Below are 20,384 nucleotides of genomic sequence, written 5' to 3' on the forward strand. Positions count from 1 at the left end.
AAATTTATAGCAGCCTGTGAAGACCAGAGGAAAACCAGTGAAACCTGAACACACCCAACTCTGCACACACACTGTGTATAAGTATATATAAGTGTGCTTTGGCAACACATTTCACATCATGCCAATAAAGCCTTTGAATTGAATTGAATTGAATTGAGAGAGGGGGAAGAAAGAGAGTGGAGAGAGAGAGAGAGAGAGAGAGAGAGAGGGTGGGAAGAAAGAGAGTGAGAGAGAGAGAGAGAGAGAGAGAGAGAGAGAGAGAGAGAGAGGGTGGGAAGAGAGAGAGTGGAGAGAGAGAGAGAGAGAGAGAGAGAGAGGGTGGGAAGAAAGAGAGTGGAGAGAGAGAGAGAGAGAGGGTGGGAAGAGAGAGAGTGGAGAGAGAGAGAGAGGGTGGGAAGAGAGAGAGTGGAGAGAGAGAGAGAGAGGGTGGGAAGAGAGAGAGAGAGAGAGAGAGAGAGAGAGAGAGAGAGAGAGTGGAGAGAGGGAGAGGGAGAGGGGAAAAGAGAGAGTATAATATAAATCAATGTTAATATTTATTCCTGTTTATTGTGTACTTTCCTCATAATTAGACAAATATATTTTGATGCTTTGGCAACATTGTTACCGAAACTTTCATGGCGATAAAGCGCCATTGAATTGAATTCAAGCCTGCATCCTTTCACCAGACCTAATATCCCAGCATTATAACATTAAGCCATTTTACTTTATTGTCACAATTTTTTTTATTATTGGTTTAACCTATTAATATGTACAAGGACTCGGTGTGTGTGATTTGCACTTACGCAACGAGAGCTTCATTCATGCATCGGGTTCGTGCATCGAAATTAAAGCGGGCATTTTTTTTATTCCATTTTTGACTAATCCCACTGATTTCTGAAGGGATTAGCGGACCAATCATGATTGAGAGGCCGCTGGCGCTCCCGCCGCTGCCTGCCTGCACGGAGAGCAGCGCAGACAGACAGACAGCGGCGCGGGAGCACATCATCACCGTCATCATCATCATCACCAGCTGGCTCTGCAGAAACCTTTGATGTTGTGTTGTGTTTGTTTTCCTTCTCGCTCGTGTTCGGCCACCGAGCCGAGGATGCGCGATGCGACATCTGCGCAGGTTTCACGTCGGATGCTTTCAACTTGCATTTGTGCGGTCGCACCGGGATTTATGGCAACTTCCAACGCTGGAACTGTGTATTAAAGGACACCATCTTCACTAAACAGCCAGGTACAGTGTGTGTGTGTGTGTGTGTGTGCGTGTGTGTGTGTGTGTGTGTGTGTGTGTGTGTGTGTGTTAGCCTTTTTATGTAACTAAATCTGCCTTTAGTGAATGTGTTGTAAAGCTTACTTTGTTCATATTAGTAGTATTTGTGAAATTGGCGTTTAGTCAGCTGTTATTCATATGATCTGCAGTAAATATGACACATAATCTTTAAATATGCCAATTTCTTAAAGATGAATAATTCATACTCTGCCTTTTTTTTCTTGCAAAATATATACATAATGCGTTTTTTTTTATTTAATGCCACGCTGTTGATTGTGCTCGACAACGAAAAAAACATTCCTCATAGTTTATTCGCGCGGGGGCTCAGTTGCAGGCAGCAGTTGCTTATTCTCATTCTAAAGGATTATCCTGTGCACTGCAAAGTAATCAGTGGATAAGTCAACGTGACGGAGTCCACGTTACATATCTCCTCGCCAGGCAGATCAGATAGAAAGAAGCCGCAGATGTAGAACAAATGGAGGAGAGCTTTTTTGCCATGCCTATAAAAAACGTGTTTTTTTTAAATCTATAGGATCTGTCTGGACTTTTCTGTGCATGACCCGGCCAATGGAGGAAGAAAAGGTGATTGATAATATCCAAGCAAAGTCCAGTTCCCCTTTACCCACTGGGATTCCCATTAATTGGGGATTAATCACAGGCCCCGTCCCCGAACCCGTGTTCCCAGCACCCGTGTTCCCAGCACCCGTGTTCCCAGCACCCTCTCTGAGCACCCAACTCCCTGCGGGTCAGAGTTCGGCTGTGCACGCCCTGCAGACCAAGGTGAAGTCACTGACGCAGAGGAGGACGAGAGGGAGGGATCCAGAGAGGGAACGGTTGGACACGGAGGTGTTCGGGAGCAGCCCGGCCGGGCAGATTTCATCCGAAGTCCTCCTCAGACAAAGACCCAGAGGTAAGGGTCCGGTGTCGTCTCTGCCCGCCCCCTCGTGGAGATCCGGCACCGCGAAGACCTCGAGCAGCAGCGACGAAGAGGAGGAGGTAGAGGTGCAGGTCAGCTTCGAGATCCACAGCCCTCCAGCCGAAGCTCGGGGAGAGCCGACGTTCGAGGAGGAGGAGGAGGCTGGAGACAAGAGGTCCGAGGGAGAAGAGGAGCAGGTCAGTTTCCTGACGGGTCAGCCTTGTGGGCTCAAGGGAGGCACCAGTCTCGAGAGTCTCCTGTCTGATAACTCCAGCAGCAGTAAGGATGAGCCCTCCCAACCCCCTCCTCTACCTGTGCTCTCCTCCTTACCCGCCAACACCTCCACGTCAGCCAGACACTGGGCTCCACCCAAGGGCTTCTGGAGGGTGGTGCGCCCCGAAACGTTGCTTCTGAACGGGGTGAGCCCGAACAACACGCCCTCCACTTTACCCCCGAAGGACCAGTCGGAGCCTCGCGGGAATCCTAAACCAGCAGAGCCAAGCACCAAGAGCATCGTGGGAAATGTGGCGGACGACAGCGACGCGTCCTCAGACTTGGGACGCTCGGACAGCGTGGACTCTTACCTGGACAGGTGCGCCCAGAAGGAGCTGGACTCTGGGGATCTAGCCACAGGTTCGCTGTGCAGCTCGGACAGCTCGGAGAGCATGTCGTCACAGAGCGGCGTGCTGTCGGCCGACGAGAAGCTGACGGTGAAGCAGAGAGCGTACGCCAAGTTGAGGGAAAGACACCAAAACTACCGGGAGGAGAGAGAGCAGAGTGGAGGCGAAGGAGGGTATGGAGACGGGGATTGTAAAGGTACGTCTCCTGAGGGAAAATGTCAAAATGTAAAAAACTTTGTATATAAAAAATACAATTAAAATGAAAAGGAAGGGAGTCACAGATAATATCTTTTATTTTGAGTTTCTTGATGAAGGGATTGTGTTACACAGGAGGGGCCTGTATTATAAGTATAAATGTCAATTGGTTTGGTTAACATAATACAATAATTTGTGCAGTGAAGTGGATGCTGTCAGCTGTTTGCTATTGACAAGTGGAGACAGATTCACATCAGTGCTTCTGTAAACAGCATTATACATTATAAAACTTTTGATAATGTTAATATTCTGCGTAGAACACGTTCCAGCTTTCTAAAAAGCATTCGACGTTCCTCATACAGCCCTTTGCTCCGTCTCCCGTTGACGCTGTATAGGAGTGTGGTATGTAACCTGGCTGATTCCCAGCGGTGAACAGATGTCAGACGTGCAGATGTGCAAGAGTTATTATTAGCAGTGGGAGAGCAGTGGGGGGAGTGTCCTCCCTGCTTTTGCATATCTCCATCTGTGTGCTAATAGATAGTCGTTGTAGTCATGTAAGGTGACAGATTATGTATGCTTGTGATGCTGTGTGTGTGTGTGTATCTGCATTCAGTGTGCAGGATTCTGCTTTTATCTGTCTTTCAGCGGGTTGCATAAGCTGTGTTTTTTTTTTTTTAGTGACGTTAAAGATCAGTGAGGGGATAACCTCTGACACTGTCACTGAATAGAACGGTTTATGAAAATCCTTACAATAATACAAAAACCCACTTATTTTAATACCCCCATGTTAGCCTCATAAAGACTCCTGAGAATAATACACTATGATGATACTCTAGATGAGCATGTAGAGGTCAACAAAGAGAGGAAATCCATGCTTTGTAGGCATAAAACATTTGGAGACTTTTTACATGATGTATTGATATCAGATTGGCTGTGATTCGCCCCCCCCCCCCCCCTCTCTGTGTGTTGCAGGCGCCCGCGACACGTCAGACTCGCTTCTCGCTCAGGAACTTGAACCCTATTTGAGGTGAGCGTCTTTGTGTGCTCGGCAGGGTGGCGACATATAAGTCCTTTGCTCTATTTATATCCTCATATGTTTCACGCCTACAGCTCCACTTGTGGGAATTTTAGACTCTAATTTTCCCCCCCCAGCTAGAGTGTCAAATAAGTAAGTATCCATATAGAAAACGTAAAAATTGAATATATTCATAAGAAATATCGAATAGTCTATTGATGAAGCAGATATTTTATCCAAATACGTTTATGAAATCAAGCTTTTATTTGGGAGAGATTTTCAAACTGAGATACTTTACAATGAAGTCAAGTGTTTTTTCTATTTGCTATCATTGGAGAAGAGGAAGCAAAGTCTTGTGGATTTGATAGTGAGAACTGTTTTACTATTTCTTCCAGTCATAATTATACTTAAAGTAAGAAACTAAATACATGGAACAGTTTGTGAAACCACAATATAATTCTCACTTGAATCTGTCATTTAATCTTCTGCAATATATACACAGAGGCCATCATTCTGATTATTATTTTTACCGAGTGCACTCTGGTCTTTATGAGTATGATTAGCAGACTAAAACAGCTACTTATGAGGAACCAGAAACCGGCTGCTAATTACACCGTGTTTGTCAGTGTCGGGATAACACAATCGACGTGACAAACTGTAATCTATTGAAACACAACATGTTGTCCTCTTGACACCCAGGAGAAAATGAATCACAGGCCATTACAAGGATAATCCAAACGGCTGGTGCTATCATGCTATCTTTATCGCTGGGCCAGGGGGATAAAGACGAGTACAGATGAAGCACAATGCAGAGCAGCTAAGCTGCTGGGTATAAGGATGACCCCCCCCCCCCCTCTCTGCTGCTCACCGCCACGCCCCGGTCCATCCGTCTGATATTACATAAAACAGCTTAGGAAGATGCAGCTTGATTCACTCACTCTGCATTAAATGAATCTGAGGGGAATATGATGTCACTGGACGTGTGACAACACACATTTAAAGAGACGCTGAGCTCACAACTGTATCACTCCCCCCCCGGCCTCGCTATTTTCTCATCACCTGAATGATTTCTTTCTCATCTATCAGGTCGCTTCTCGTCATCAGCGACGAGCTTCCCCTGAGTCCGAGACACGAGCAGGCCAAGCTCCTCCTGGAGCGAGCGCGACTCAAGGCTCGCTCCACTCAGGTTAAAGGCGACCGCCCCGGCAGACGCTCCCAGTCTGATCAGAGATCCGCCGTGTGAGTTGGCTGCATCCACCCGAGTGGGCTGCGACCTCTTTGATTTTATGTTATGGGAGGCTGTGAACGTCCCACTTGTGTTTAGTGCAGGTTTGAATACATTTGCATGGCAAGTTTCATTTTTAGAGCCGATGTTTTCTAACTGAAAATAGGTTGAAGCTCCGGAACCTGACTGTGTAATAAGAAAGATTATGTGTGATTCTGTGGTAAATGGTGGATAAATATAGCGCCTTTTCTTTTTTCTATGCTTTATATTACAGTCACCCATTCACACACACATTCATACACTGATGGCGAAAGGCTGCCATGCAAGGTGCCATCAGAATCTAACAAACACCTCCAAATGCCCAAGGGCACTTCCACATGCGGGCTGGAGGAGTCGGGGATCGAACCCTCGGGCTTCCTGTCCGCTGAATCTGCCTTATATCAGCAGGAAGCTTTCACTTATTTTAGAATAAGCCGCATTTGCACTGGATCCTACATTCAAACACACTGCACTGATATTCTCGTTGCAATCTATCGTCTCATTTCTTTATTTAATCACCAAAGATCTCTTATTTTGAAGGGGTCTTTTATCTAAGACAGAGGTCTTCAACGTTTTCAGGCCAAGGATATTTAAATTATATTTTGGAATTTCTACATCACACATTTCTCAGAAGAAGATTTATATTTGCTTATAGGTTGTATTCATAAGGTGTATTTTTGGACATATTTAAATTTTTGGAAGACAAAGTTTGGGATCAAATAATTTCGGGGACCCCCTGCAGTAACTCTGCAGAAGGAAGACCCTGTTGAGATCTCTGATCGAACAGATGGCTGACATTCATTCTCATGTTCAGTTGTGCTTCCCACTTATTAGGCACTAGCTTTCAAATTTCAACTAGTTTAACTCCCCTACAGGCAAAAGAGCTTTAAAATGCACTTTGGTGTCATTTCTTCCAGAAAGAAGCAACAAACCGAGGCTCCCGATCCAACGCCTACAGTGCAGAAAGCCGTTCAGACCAAAGAGGACCCTGAAGCTCAAACGGTATCCGGTTCCCTCCTCATCCCCAACCAAAGTGACGCCAACACCGGAGACCCAGGCGGCCGATCCCGGCGGTACGGCTGCTCCCCCACGCGGGTTCGCTTCGAGGACGAGTCGGAGAAAGAAGCCGAGTCTCGGTACTTGGACAGAGTGAGACAGCGCAGCAGGTCCGGGACGCCCAAGTCCAAGACTAGAGAGAGCAACACGGATTCTAGCAGCAGTGGTTCGGAGAGGAGCCGGAGCAACCGGAGCGTCTCCATGCCGCCTTCGCAGAAGAAAGAAGGCGTCGAACCCACAACGGTGATCAAGGAGATAATAGTGCTGGTGAAGAAATGTGAGGCTTGTGGCTCGGTCGTGAAGGAGCCGCAGCTGGTCTCATCGCCGCCGGAGCCAAAGAACCCTGAGCCACAGCAGCCTGAGGACCCGCGGGAGAAAGGGGCTCCTCGTTGGGGGCCTCACAACAAGCCCGAGGCAAGCACTCGTCCTAAAGCCCCTTTAACCGTCACCTTTGCCGGAGCCTTCGTGCTGGGGGAAAGTAAAGAGAGCAGTAGTACGGGGTGGAAATCATCAGGGTTTGGCAAACTCAGGAGAAGGAGCAGGAAAGGAGAAAGTCGGCTGGAGTCCGGCAACGGCCCTTATGGTCCATCCTGGGCCCAACGGCGAAACTCGAATCCCAGGAACCGGGTCAACTTGAGCAGAGTGGTTTCGTTCGCCCCGGACAGCCCCGTCGCCCTGGAGCCCCGTTGCCTGGAGGCGTCCGATGGGTTAAGGGAATCGCCTCCGGCGCCGCTGCCTATAAAGTCGGCCCTGAAGTCGAGTTCAAGAAGTCGCTCCGCCGCAGGCCAGTCCACGGTCCAGTTCCAGATGAGCTCAAATCAGGGAATGGAGGGAGGATCTCCACATTCTGTGCTCCTGGACTCTCCGGAGGCAAGAAGGGAGTGTGCAGTGGCTTTAACCCAGGGGTTGCCTGCAACAAGCAACCCCGTGCCTTGTATCAGGCCCTCCACCCTGAGGTACTGCCCGGCCCGGCTCACCACGGACCTGCCGGCTGCTGAACTCTGGGACGCCACTCCGGACGGAGCCGGTGAGCAGAGTCCTGATAGGTTTCAGTTCCTCAAGAAAGTTGCGTAGTCAGGAGTCAGGATTTACTATTCTGGAAAAGTAGTGGAGGAAGAACAATTCTCTTCTTAAGTAGCAAGAAAGTGCATTTAATTACCAAGAATAGCCTGTTGAATTTTAGTATACATATTGTGTTATTATTCCAGACTAAAAACGTGTATCTAAATGCAGTACTTGATTAGACCGATGTGGATAAGTGGAGGTAGAATTAGAATTTAACCTCCTGCAAGAGTCAGACCCCTTTGTGTCACTTTCTAACCCCTAGAAGCTGAGATCTGTTTATTGCGTTCAAATGATCTCACTTAAAACTTTGCATAATAGAGCAGAATAGAGAATAATATTTGAGAATGATTCTGAACATCCTTTTCTACCTGCAGGTCTGGGTGACCCCGGTTTGGGTCCTGAGTGCCGTTCCGCTCCACGGGGCCTGGCTATGTCTCGGGCCGAGGACCTCAGAGCGGAGCTGTTGAGAGCGGAGCATCTGAAAGCCGAGGCCATATGGGAGGAGAACTGTGACGGGTCCAGGTAAGCCAAGATAACAACGCTCTTGTCGTAGCTCAGATAATAAATCCCCCCCTCCCCCCACGCTGTTCCCAAAACGGCTTGCGTGCCAGACTGGTAGCAGTGAGGAGATTAAAACTCTGACCTACAGGATGTTGTTATTAAAACTGTTCTGTGAAGATCAAAACAATCCTCTTCTGGTAATGAAGACTCGTTGAAGGACCGTACCAGTCTAGTTCTGAGGTTCCTCCTGTCCTCTGGGTCTCTTAGGTTTAGGGAACTCAACCTTTCTGAAAATCACCACATTGATTATTTTATCTGAAATGACTGTATTACTCATAAAAGCCAATCAAATTCCCACATTGATATCAGATCCCGTCTGCAGGTTCTGGGTTCACTTGTTGTTCATGTCGGATGCTTCCAGTTTAAGTGGCCCGGGTGGAGCTAGCTGCTATTATCAAGTTCAAGGGAGTCTCATTCCGGCGTACGCCGACCTCAATAACAAGCACACCCTCTTTTTACTTCCTGCACAAGCAACACATGATCCCTCGGCTGCATCCCATTAAAGTTCTCTGGCTCTGATTGGACTTTGTAACCAGGAAGTGGTGAGAAAATCCACGTTGGTTTACGAGAGAAGAAGAAACTGGTCAGAGAACACCTTCCCAACACTCCCAGTATGAATGTGAGGAGGACGTACTGGGAGAAGTTGTACATTATTCATCGACTGTCTGAAAGTCAGAGGTCAAACTTTCAGTCAATCTTTGACCTCCTTTACACTTTGGCTCCGCCCTCTTAGATGTCAATCTCAACAGAGCCGAGAGAGGCTGAATGTTATTACGCCGGGAAAAATAGTCCCTTACAAGAACTGAATTTGAGCTGGAAGGAATATTTTAACGACGTGTTTAAACTAAACTTGTTCATTTTTATTAAATATGGACAAAAAATAAACAAACTATTATGATGTAGTAACACTAGTGTGGTCATTTAAGGCCATTTATAGCAGAAGGATAAAAGTATAAGCATAATAATAATAATAAAGGCTCCATCACTGGTTTGTTGGTTAGTTTATGGGGATGTAAGTGTCTCATATATGAATAAATATTTAAAAAGAACAATTTCCTTCTCCAGAAAGCTGGACGGGCGACCGAAGCTCTTCCTGCGTCGCTTCTTTTCCTCCATCGGCCTGAACAGCGTTGGCCGGCTGGTGAAAGGAGGCCGGTCCAGCAGCATGGAGCAGCTCAGTATCCCGGCGGCCCCCCGCCTCGGCTCCGCCTCCCCGAGCCCCACGCGTAGACCGCAGCCCGCCATCCGCATGCAGAGGACCCCCTCGCTGCAAACCCTGCACACGGTGACCAAGAGATCTTATATTGTGTTCTATTCAGGATTGCTGGTCTATCTCATCAGATAGAGATCTACTTTGAAAAGAAAAGGTCGTAGGGAGAAATGAAATGTCTCATTTACACGCCTTTAAAGGGATACTTCCCCAGTGGAAACTGTAGTCTCAGTGGGTGCTGCCCCCTACAGGCGGGTTGAAGACATGAGGAACTAGTGTTGTGGTCTCACCCCCTCTAACCAAAGAGCCTCCGATGATGCAACATGAGGATATTTACGTCATCGGAGGCTCTTTTTCAGAATAGAAACATGGAGATCTCCGTCTGAAATGAGGGATTGATGATGACATTCAAACAGGTTTCTAACAGAGCAAAGCTTCATGCAGACGGCTGAAGTACTCCTTTAAACTTCCAGTTTCAGCACCTTTCACCAACCACAGCTGTGTAGTATTGCTGACCTTTCTCTCCAACACTGGGAGCCCACATAATGCTTTCCAGGTCCGAGTTATCCTCTTGGCAGCTGGATCAGTAGAATAAATAAATAAAAACAAGCCGATCACCGCCTGTATTTGCATGATGCATGGTGCCAAACAGACGTTTGTTGGTTCTCGTGGGGTTGTTTGAGCCACAAAAAAAGAGGGACTGTTCCAAAAAAGCCAAATCGGGTGAATTTCTGCCAACTATGAAAAAGACAGAAATGTGTGACAGTGGCGTGTGTTTGCCACTAGGTGCTGCCGCTGGCCCAACTGCGTAAAGCCTCCTCTGTGCAGAGTTTAGAGAGGAGAACGGAGCGTTCAACCATCCTGGGAGAGGTGCAGATACCGTACGGCCTGGCGCCAAGGTCAGTGGCTAACACAAAAAAAATGGACATTGTTTTGTCGTTGTTGCACTGACTGGATTTCTGCTGTTACAGCCCCGACAGCCCTCAGCTGGAGCTGCACAGGGCTCTGAGTGTGGAAGATGTACTCACCTCCAGGATTGTGCGTCCCGGTCCGGTGGGCCGGGTCACTCAGGCTTTCCCAGACGGGACCCTCCTCCTGGAGCTCGTCAGACCCCCGAATGGGCCCTTTGGTTTCGTCATCTCAAGGGGCAAAGGTCGACCGGACACAGGTAACTGTTGCGTACGTCGGAAACAAAGAGAGTAGAAGAGGGCGAGAATAGAATTGAAACGTGATTGTTCAGATATAAAATGACCTTTGGCTTCATTGTTAAAGTGTTGGTAATCATCAGATACAAAGGCTTCTATTTTGAATCTTGAATCTCCTTTTTCTGCTTCCCCCTATTTCATCCCCCCCCCTCCCCCTCCCATGGCTTTCTTTCCAGGGGTGTACGTAGAGAAAGTGGGCGACGGGGGCGGCGAAGGCCCCTACATAGGTCTGCTCGGCGTCGGCGATGAGATCCTGCAGGTGAACGGCGAGGCGGTGGCGGGACTCAGTCTGGACCATGTGACCCGGCTCATGACCCGGGAAAGCACCGCGTCTCTCCGGATCATGCCGGCCCGGCGCAGCCAGCGCTGACAGGGGGGGGGGGGGGGGGGGGGGGGATTATAACCGACCAAACACTGACTGCTGGACTCTAATCTAATGGCGGATAGCTGGAGTGTATGTCACTTTTACATATGAAAACATGAGATTACAGGGTCAGAGGTCATTTCCTATTGTTTGACAACAGTTGGATTACAATGACAAACGATATAACCAAATGACAGATCTAACAAAAACCAAATACATCATTAGTATAGAGGATTATACTAGAAACTAGATTTACAGAGTATATATTGTGATACTTATAAGAAGGTTAAATACTGATTCAAATCCAGCAAAGATTGTTTAACGGGTTAGAAATAGTTGAAACGGGACCATTTCACTCACAAATCGTCTGAATTTTGACTCCATTTAACAAACTCTCTGCAAAGGAAATTAGGATGACTGTATTTATTTTTAGTCAAATATTTGTGACAATAAAATGAACAACCTTTGACACATATTTTTGTCACGTCTTTAACTATTTCCCTTTCATCTTATTGATTATTTCAGCTGAATGTATTTGGCTCATGACAACCTCAAACTAAAGAGCTGTCTATTGAATGAGGGGGGGGGGGGGGCGCTCCAACTGCATCACAAATTAAGTCTCAACATAAAGCAATTATCTTTTTTTTCCTTCTTCTTCTCAATGGATCATAATGTATTCCCCTGGGGCTCTGCAGGATCCTGTGACACCCATTGCTTCAGGAAACTGATACTTGTTTGCTTTTATACAAAATAAAAATATCACTTTTGCAATATGAATTATGCACAGGTAAATGCATGGACATGTTTTAATGCTTTATTTCCAATCATTTGAATGCATGTGTTCTTAATTTAAATGAATGTAAACCTATTAATTATTATTTAGATCATGCATTCGGACTCAAAGTAGCAACAAATGCTCCTCAACAACAACAAAAATGTGCTGCACAATCCAGCTTTCCTTGAAAGACGCTTATGGGGTCTGATGTGGGTCTGTGTTGAGAAGCAGGATGCAGGATGATGGTCGTGACTGCGGCTCCAACAGGTCCGTGTAAAAGGTCGTGACTCGTTCCGGCTCTCGCTATTTAATTATAGGGCCTTAATTAGGCTTAAAAAGCGGCATGGTGTCTATGACGCGGCCTGGGTTGTTTTACCATATCACGAGGATATCTGAATAAATACATGAGGAGGAGCAGAAGAAGAAGAAGGAGAAGAAGAAGAAGAAGAAGCAGAAGGAGAAGAAGGAGAAGGAGGAGGAGGAGGAGGAGGAGGAGGAGGAGGAGGAGGAGGAGAGTCCGTTATTAGGATGTACCTGCGGCCGTTAGTCGTCCTGGACGCCTCTGATAGGCGCTGCTCGTTTATCTGATGCGACCAGGAGCCGATACGCTTTTATCTCCCTCCAGCCACGAGTCCCCGGGGAACCGCCGTCCGAGCCCCCCCCCTGCACACACACACACACACACCCACACACACACACACACACACACACACACACACACACACACACACACACCCAACACATAACAATCACACGCAACAGCACATTTAGGATCCATTCATTTATACGTTTATTGATTTGGTTAATTGATAAAGAACTATGTCCCCGTCCGAATAAGGCCTCCTCCTCCTTATCCTCCTCCTCCTTATCCTCAATTACACTCTCGTCATTTTAACAATCTATCATATCATTTGCATCATCCGGCCTCGAGGCGCGTGAAAGGGATATGGATTAATAGATATACTCTTTTTTTTGGGATAGAAAATAGAAAAAAGGATATCAGTTATCTTATTGCGGGATAAATTGGCTTTGCAAAAAAAAAAAAAAAACACCTTAGTTGAAAATATGAATAGGTCAACAGCTTAACCCGAGCTTTTGTTTCTGTCATCAAAAAATAAATAAATAAATAAATAAATAAAACACCTCCACTATGCTCAGGCTAGAAACTATATAGGCTACCACCTCACGTTGTTACGGCCGTTGCCTGTGCCTGTTTGCTTTTTTTTTTTTTTTTTTTTTTTTTTAATGCTTTGCCCTCCACAAGCCTATATAGCCCACGACAGCCAAATAATAATGAATCATTTCATAAATAATGGGTTTAGGGGGCTTATCGGGAACGAAGAGGCCGCTGCCGTGCGCTTATCTCACTCGGCCACATTGCGGCCTGTGTTCCGCTCCCCATACTGAGGGAGCGCGCTGGATGCAGCGAGGAATAACTCACACACACACACACACACACACACACACACACACACACACACACACACACACACACACACACACACACACACACACACACACACACACACACACAGCTCCACAACTGGCAGTGAGAGAGGAGGGGGAAAAAAAGAAAAAGCTCAGACATGGATGACCCACTCACAAAATGGCTCCACTTACACAGTAACATCAACAACACGGCTGGAACGGTAAGTGCAACAAGAAATGAAAAGAAAATTACACCTTTATTAAAAAACAACGGATTCGTCGTTTCCCCCAAAGAGGGTGTTTTTTTTGGTTTGTTTTAATTGGTTCGCTCTCGTCTTGGATTTTAATCGGTGTTAACGTGTAAAAAAGAAAGAAAGAATGTGAGCCTATAATGTTTTCCTCTATTGTCGGTCGGATGGTTGGAGTATGTAATAACGGATGCGAGGCCTTTTTGGAGAATTCCCAGAAATAAAAGTGCGCTTTTTTTTATTATTATGGATCGGCTATGATCATATTTCTCGCACGTTCATCGAGCTATGTACTTAAAAACATAACGCCGTATTCCACATATGACACAAGGCTTTAATGTTCGTCGTGGCCTAACGCCATAAAACGAGAATCAACACCGCCTATTATGCTCCGACATTATGAAAATCATCATCCGGTCGGTGAAGGTTATTTCTGGATTATATAAAGACAGGAACACGGGAGGGATTTTTATTCCGACGAAGAATGGAGCTTTCGGCATGAAGTCTCCGCATAGAAGACGATCATTTCAGCTGTAAAATCCACAGCAGCCGATAAAAGCTTCTTCTTTATTGGAATGTGACGGTTTAAACACATTAAGATGTCAACGTTAAGGGCCAAGCAAGCTTTGGATAAATCATTCAAATGACAAAGAAACGTAGAAATAAAGCTCGTATTTTGAAAATATCATGGCTCAAAATGTAGAATAAATGAATAGAGGAAAATTCTTATTATTGCATAATTATCTTATAAAGGAATGTGTGACGTCCGAGCCGGTTTACCTTTAAGAAAAGCTCCCAAAACCTTCAACAGCGCGCAAAAAAATGACAGAATCCTCGTGAATTAAAACGTTTTTAAATTGAATTCTTAGAGTATATTTGTGTCATCAGCCCTTCTGCCATTAATGTCTGCATTCATTCTTGAATATATAGATTTTTTTTAAATGTTGAACAAAATGTAGTTATTCAGAAAAATACAGGCCTAATTGTTTTTTTACTCTGTTTGTTTTATTTGAAATGTTAAGTCTGCATGTGATAAAAATTCTATAATTTTAGCCTAATTATAAACCATTTCATAATAATAATAATAATAATAATAATAATAATAATAATAATAATAATAAGCGGATGACGATGGATGGATAATAATAATTGGTTGTTAAATTGCTATGGAAAGCAAAAGATTGGTTATTTATCCGAAAGCTATCTATAATATATATATAGAGGCTGTCACATATCATTCTGATCGATGAATTAATCGAGGAAAATCTTATTCAGGACGTAGTGGACTCGAGCGAGAGGGTGACGTTGTAAAACAAAAATGATGGAAAAACGGCAGCCGGAGCTTCGTCCCGGGAGTCCCGACGAAGAGTCCGGTCCTGGAAAGCGGGAGGAGGACTCCTCCATCATCATCTCCAGACTGAACGGCTGCAAGGAGGAAGAGGAGCCGAGGGGGGAGGAGGGGGGAGACAAGAAGAAGGGGAGGGGAGGGAGCTTCAAGGGGGCTGAGGAGGAGACGGATGACGTTCCTCTGCAGAACTCGAGCAACGGCACCAGCAGCAGCATCATCATCATCAACGGCGTTGCCAAGGAAACTGCCTCTCACAACGCCCTTGACCTGAAAAGGGAAGTGCCGGTGATCGAGCTCTCCAGGAGGGACGCTATAAAAGCGGTGGAGCAGAGGACTGAGAGCCATTTGGTGCCGATCACGGAACTCCGCAGACCTCCACCGCCACCGCCGCAACGAGACGACGCTCGAATGGTCCAGCTGAGCCCAAACGCGTTTCCTGTCCCGGCCCGGGCCATGCTCTACAACCTGGCGCAGCCTCTTGCCGCCATCAACAGGTAAAAAGGTGGCGGAAGGAGGGATATATATATATATATATATATATAGTAGTAAATGCACGTTTTGATTGGATCCACGTTTTCATTGGATCGTTGTGAAGTGTGGCCCTGCAGCAGATAGGCTGCAGAGGAAGTGTCAAAATATGCTTGTATGCATGTATGTGTGTGTGTGTGTGTGTGTGTGTGTGTGTGTGTGTGTGTGTGTGTGTTTGTTTTACCTGTCTTGTGGGGATCAGTTTACCCAGTCACATTGTGGGGACTTGCCTTTTTTGGGGGGCCAAAAAATGGGAACAATGGCAAATGACACATCCATATAAATGTAAGGTAAGGTTTGGGATTAGGTATGGTTAGGGTTAGAGTAAGTCATGAAAAGTGTGTGTGTGTGTGTGTGTGTGTGTGTGTGTGTGTGTGTGTGTCTGTGTGTGTGTGTGTCCTATGCAATGACTGGTGGGTGTTGATGGTTATATATGCATTGAAGTAAATGGTGTACATTCAAGTTTTTCCCGTCTACCTGTGCATCTTTTGTCTGCTCTCTGTTGCCGTAGTCTCGGAGGGGAGTCGGAGCAGTACAGCATGTACCCCAGCAACAGGGTGAAGCGCCGCCAGGCGCCTTACGAGGTTGAACTCGACGAGGGTAGGCGCATTTTAGATCTTTATAAGTACGGTAAGATGCACCTCTGCCGTGTCCTCCCTTAGTGCCAAACGTCCTCATCTCCATAGTCATCCATCCACCGAGCTGCTACTGTACCTAATCTGAGTGTTGCAGCAGAAGCCTTAAAATAAAGTGTTAAACCCAGAGGAATAAATGCATCATAATTCATGGCATAAACCAAATGCTGCTAATCTGAAATGTCAAATACATGTATACCTGCATGCCATTAACGGTAAGCCAGTTTTTTTTTTTTTTGGGGGGGGGGGGTTATATCATTTGAAACCTCCTTTCCAACGCTGCCCACTCGCTGCCACGTACAAGGGTGGAGGATGGGGGTGCTGCTGCCTCCATGCCAAGGTTTTACTGCAGAGTGGGCTGAAGGATTAAGATAGACTGGGTGTGTTCCAACGGGCGACAATAGCCTGGAAGACACCATTGTTGAGGGCGGGAGGATGTGACTATACCTGCAGCGGGGTATTTTATTGTACCTCGATAAATAAAAAAGGTATAGAGAATGGTATGAGTCCCAGGGTTTGGCACGCCGAACCAACCCTTTCTCTTGTACTGCGTCTACATTTGACAGACAGCAGAACTGTATCATAAGCCACCATAGCTTCTTCCCCCTTCATCTCAAAATCCATAGTTGTAGGGAGGACAAATCTGCAGCTTTTTTTTATTTTAGGCTGATAACACTTCTTCGTTTTTCTTAAGAACACATTTCTCAAGACCTGTTTTCATCTGTTCTCCTGCATTTACTTCTTCCATTCTTATTATTGCACTTGTTTTAGTTCTATTCAGCATTGAGCTCTGCGCTTCATCCTATTTGTGTTGTCCTATCAATGATTCTTCTTTTTTACTTCTGCTAGCTGGCCAGCCGAAGATCGTACGTCGTATCTTCACCAACAGTCGTGAACGCTGGCGGCAGCAGAACGTGAACGGCGCCTTCGCGGAGCTTCGCAAGCTCATCCCCACTCACCCGCCGGACAAGAAGCTGAGCAAGAACGAGATCCTGCGGCTCGCCATGAAGTACATCAGCTTCCTGTCCAACCTCCTGGAGGACCAGGACGGAGGGAGGAACGTTGGCAGCGCGACTGATGGGGAAACGGGACTGCTGGTTGGGGTCGGGGCCCTCGAGGGAGGCCCTCAAGGAGGTCCTCACCAGGACACGGTGGTGGGCTTGGCCAGGGACGATCTCCTGGAGACAATGTCGCCGGGCTCCAGTTGCGGAAGCCTGCCCGATGGTGACGCCGAGGGCAGTCCCGAGAGCTTTATGGAGGACCAGGACTCGCCTCCGGCGCCAAGGACTCTACCGGCCTCGCGTGGGCCCGCGCTGCATCTAGCTGCTAGAGATCTGAGGCGCAATGGCCGCCCTTTAGATGGCTCCAGTCGCCGATGATGCTACCCAGACCACGGACAAAATACCTGAGACTGAAATGAGAGGGATTAATAGAGAGAGGTGGATTTGCTCAGGACCCGATTAGCTTTCGAAGCACCAGTGTTAGGAAACAAAAGAGAGAATCAAGCTCCACGTATGAGTTCCTGTCTCCTCCACCACACCCGAGGCATGATAATGAGCTTGCTTTAATTGGTGATCTGTTGAGGGTTTTTTTTTCCCCAACAAAAAGAGTTGTAAATTCTGCATGTCTCCAATCTTTGACTGATCTGCGGACTATAAACTTCCCAATGCTTTGAAAATCCATATTCTAAAAAAATTTAAAAAAAAACAGAAAAATGAAAGAACGAGAAAACAAAACCCAAACAAAAGATCAATCAAGAGACAATATTTTTGATGTGTAATATTGAAGTTTGGACCAACGCTTCTCTAATGATACTATTGATCACGATATGCGATCAGAATAGATCCGATGTGCTTGCCGAGTCGACAACGAAGGCTCTAAAAACATCGAAGTATGACCCAAAAGTCAGTTGGTGTCGGTCGGAGGCCGCATATAGACCGACTGGACTGTATCGTAACCACGCAGTCACGTATGTATTGTAAATAGCATCATACTTCCAACAACAGTGACTGGAGGTCATGTGGTTTGAGATGTACTATAGTGTGTTTGTCAATGGGTTTGCTAGCAAAAAAATTGTCTTTTGGAAGCCGCGAAACAAAGAAGTGAGATGAACTCAAAATGTAAAAGCAAAGCAACCGAACGTATGAAGTTCCATCAGATGTGGTACCATTTACTTCTGTTACACTTTGGTGATGAGAAGATGACACCAAATACACGACAGACAGTTAAAAAAAAAAAAGGTTTTCACTGCCGGGGGAATGAAAATTTATCTATTTGAATCTGCTGGAGGTACAAGACATGCAGTGTTTCTAAAAAAAAAAAAGTGTACAAAGTCACATGATGTTCTGGAGCGACTCATGCCGGCCTTTTGATATGAATGTTTCAGTGTTTTCTTTTTCTTCTTTTTTTTTTAAACTGTATTGCAGTTGTAGTTTAGTAAGGTACACAAATAAATCCCTTCATTGCCGCATTTCACACACATGCATACAGACACGTGCACAGAGGCATGCATGCACACACACACACACACACACACATACACACACACGCAGTGTTAATATCATAACAACACCAGCAGTTTTCTGATTAATACAGTCAAGTTTTGCTCACCGTTGTTTGGTTTTATTCTGCTTTTTCTGCAGGACCTAGTAGCCTATATTGGTACCGTTGGTAACTATGGTATTTTATGAATTGCAGTAAAGGGACATTGTACGTTTGGTAATGACATTTGTTTGTATGATAGCTGTATCTATAAATATATCCAATGTTAAATTGATGAATTTTATACAAAAAAAACCACCCCCTGAATAAAAACACAGAGGAAAAAAAAGCCTTGTATTTGTTTGGGTTTTACTGCTGTAATTCAAGTCGATTCAATACAGTTCAAATTCAATTAAGTTCAATATCATTTGATTAAATGTAGTAAAATTCCTGCATTGTAGTAGAAACTGAACTTAAGTTATGTTTTCTCTCTCTGTCTCTTTAACACTTAATTAACCTAATTGACATTCCTTGGCCCGGCAACAGCGTATAACACACCACACAACTGTGTCCCACCTCATCTGTGCGTGTGTAGACGAAAAAAGAAAAATACACACAAACCCTCCTCACGAATCAACCATCAACCCCCCCCCCCCCCCCGTCTCCAATGGACGCTGGAATCCTCACTTCCTCCCAACAAGTGACAACTTCCTGCCGAGGTCGCCGTGGCTCGGTGACCTGCAGGATATCCTGCCATTGTGAAAATGGTTTCGACAGCCTCCGCTGCACTCGCTTGCCCGCTGTTGTGTCTGCACACATTGTGAAACCGCCACAGTGGTGAAGACTCCGCGCCGCCTCAAAGTTATTCACTTACACAATCCAAAAAAAAAGTTACACTCCCCAAACGGCGGTCATTAATAAGGAATTATAGCAGAGACAGAGAGGGGGAGGGGTTTGTTGCTACTTTTCTTGACACTTCCCTGTACTCCCATTACTTCACACCAACCACTACAAACAGCATCAGACATTTAAAAAGAAAGGGGGGGGGGGATGGGGGGGGGGGGGGGGTGCTTCCAGAGAGCATCAGAGACATCCAGGTGTTCGGGGACCCCTCCTGGGCTCTGCTCCGGCTGGGCTGGGACTTCACTGAGAGGCCCTCGGGGGTTAATGCCTGCCAAACATTTACCTGCTTCAGTGTTCCACACACACACACACACACACACACACACACACACACACACACACACACACACACACACACACACACACACACACACACACACACACACACACACACACACACACACACACACACACACAGAGAGAGAGAGGCTGGGGGGGGATACAGGGAGAGTGTGTGAGGGATTGAAAGGGAAGGGGATGAGAGGAGGCTAGTGTCTGTATGTACATGTTTGTGAGAGTGCGTGTGTGCTCTACATAGAGCTGTGTGTGTGTGTGTGTGTGTGTGTGTGTGTGTGTGTGTGTGTGTGAGGGAGCAGGCGTGTGTGTGTGTGTGTGTTTATCAGCTCAGTGCAGATGGGTGGCAGAGTGGCTCTTGCAGCCAAATGATTCAGTATGCTAATGAGTTGTTATCTGTGGAGCTGCAGGAACAATATACTGTCTTTCTCACAGTGGGAATCCAGCCTGCTGGGAGCAGATTACACTGCACACACACACACCGCCAAGGTAGTTATTTATATTTGTACGCAGAGTAGTAGAAAATACATAAATGCACACACACACACACACACACACAGCAAGCCACCAACAGCAACTTAATATGGTGGAAATTTGAGGTAAATGTATGTCCTCGGCCAGTAGATGGAGATGCCATTCTGGGTTTTCCTCTTTAACGGCTCCAGTGTTCAGTACTCTTCAGCAAATATTACATTCTTAATTAGAGTTGACTTTGTTGTTTTTGTCCCGATCATTAAAGCTGCACCAACGGACATCATTTACATTAAAAGCATAAATAAATATGTTTTTAAATCCTTCCAGGCTTTTTTTTAATAAGCAATATTGATCATCTTTAGACCCTATCATTCCAAAATGACACTTTAATTCAATGCAAAATTATTCCAATATCATTTTTAATAATATATTTCTCCAACGCTCAGATGTACTGTTTGATGAGGTTGATTTGGACCTAATTAAAAAAGTAATTTCCTGATGAATATTTTACAATCCTGGTTAAGAGTACTCTCTAGTTGTTTAA

General features: G+C 45.8%; 2 protein-coding genes across 3 annotated transcripts; both read left to right on the top strand.

Moving 5' to 3' along the window:
* The first annotated feature begins 967 nt into the window (after positions 1-967).
* On the top strand, positions 968-11,195 carry LOC311011779 (uncharacterized protein). Its single transcript, XM_084006907.1, has 10 exons — positions 968-1,219; positions 1,788-2,987; positions 3,959-4,013; positions 5,088-5,240; positions 6,183-7,348; positions 7,761-7,908; positions 9,013-9,232; positions 9,944-10,056; positions 10,129-10,325; positions 10,539-11,195. The coding sequence occupies exons 2-10, from the start codon at positions 1,811-1,813 to the stop codon at positions 10,730-10,732; spliced, it is 3,423 nt and encodes a 1,140-aa protein (XP_083863033.1). The 5' UTR covers positions 968-1,219; positions 1,788-1,810; the 3' UTR covers positions 10,733-11,195.
* A 1,814-nt stretch (positions 11,196-13,009) lies between these two features.
* Positions 13,010-17,285, top strand: tal1 (T-cell acute lymphocytic leukemia 1). 2 transcript variants are annotated; one of them, XM_084008631.1, is made up of 4 exons: positions 13,010-13,150; positions 14,453-15,019; positions 15,565-15,683; positions 16,538-17,285. In XM_084008631.1, exons 2-4 carry the CDS (start codon positions 14,496-14,498, stop codon positions 17,065-17,067), a joined length of 1,173 nt encoding a protein of 390 aa, XP_083864757.1. In that variant the 5' UTR covers positions 13,010-13,150; positions 14,453-14,495; the 3' UTR covers positions 17,068-17,285. The 2 variants fall into 2 exon arrangements, with proteins under 2 accessions (XP_083864757.1, XP_083864758.1); XM_084008632.1 differs by having other exon boundaries at positions 15,565-15,653.
* The last annotated feature ends 3,099 nt before the right edge of the window (positions 17,286-20,384 follow it).

This window comes from Eutrigla gurnardus, assembly GCF_963514095.1.
Source record: "Eutrigla gurnardus genome assembly, chromosome: 4".
NCBI classification, from domain to species: domain Eukaryota; kingdom Metazoa; phylum Chordata; class Actinopteri; order Perciformes; family Triglidae; genus Eutrigla; species Eutrigla gurnardus.

Excerpts from the sequence above, each read along its gene's own strand:
- LOC311011779 (XM_084006907.1), top strand. The coding sequence starts at position 1,811 with ATGACCCGGCCAATGGAGGAAGAAAAGGTGATTGATAATATCCAAGCA. Across the intron at positions 5,241-6,182 it reads TCTGATCAGAGATCCGCCGT|AAAGAAGCAACAAACCGAGG; the intron begins GTGAGTTGGCTG and ends CATTTCTTCCAG. Across the intron at positions 7,349-7,760 it reads CGCCACTCCGGACGGAGCCG|GTCTGGGTGACCCCGGTTTG; the intron begins GTGAGCAGAGTC and ends TTCTACCTGCAG.
- tal1 (XM_084008631.1), top strand. The coding sequence starts at position 14,496 with ATGATGGAAAAACGGCAGCCGGAGCTTCGTCCCGGGAGTCCCGACGAA. Across the intron at positions 15,020-15,564 it reads CCTCTTGCCGCCATCAACAG|TCTCGGAGGGGAGTCGGAGC; the intron begins GTAAAAAGGTGG and ends CTGTTGCCGTAG. Across the intron at positions 15,684-16,537 it reads TTTAGATCTTTATAAGTACG|CTGGCCAGCCGAAGATCGTA; the intron begins GTAAGATGCACC and ends TACTTCTGCTAG.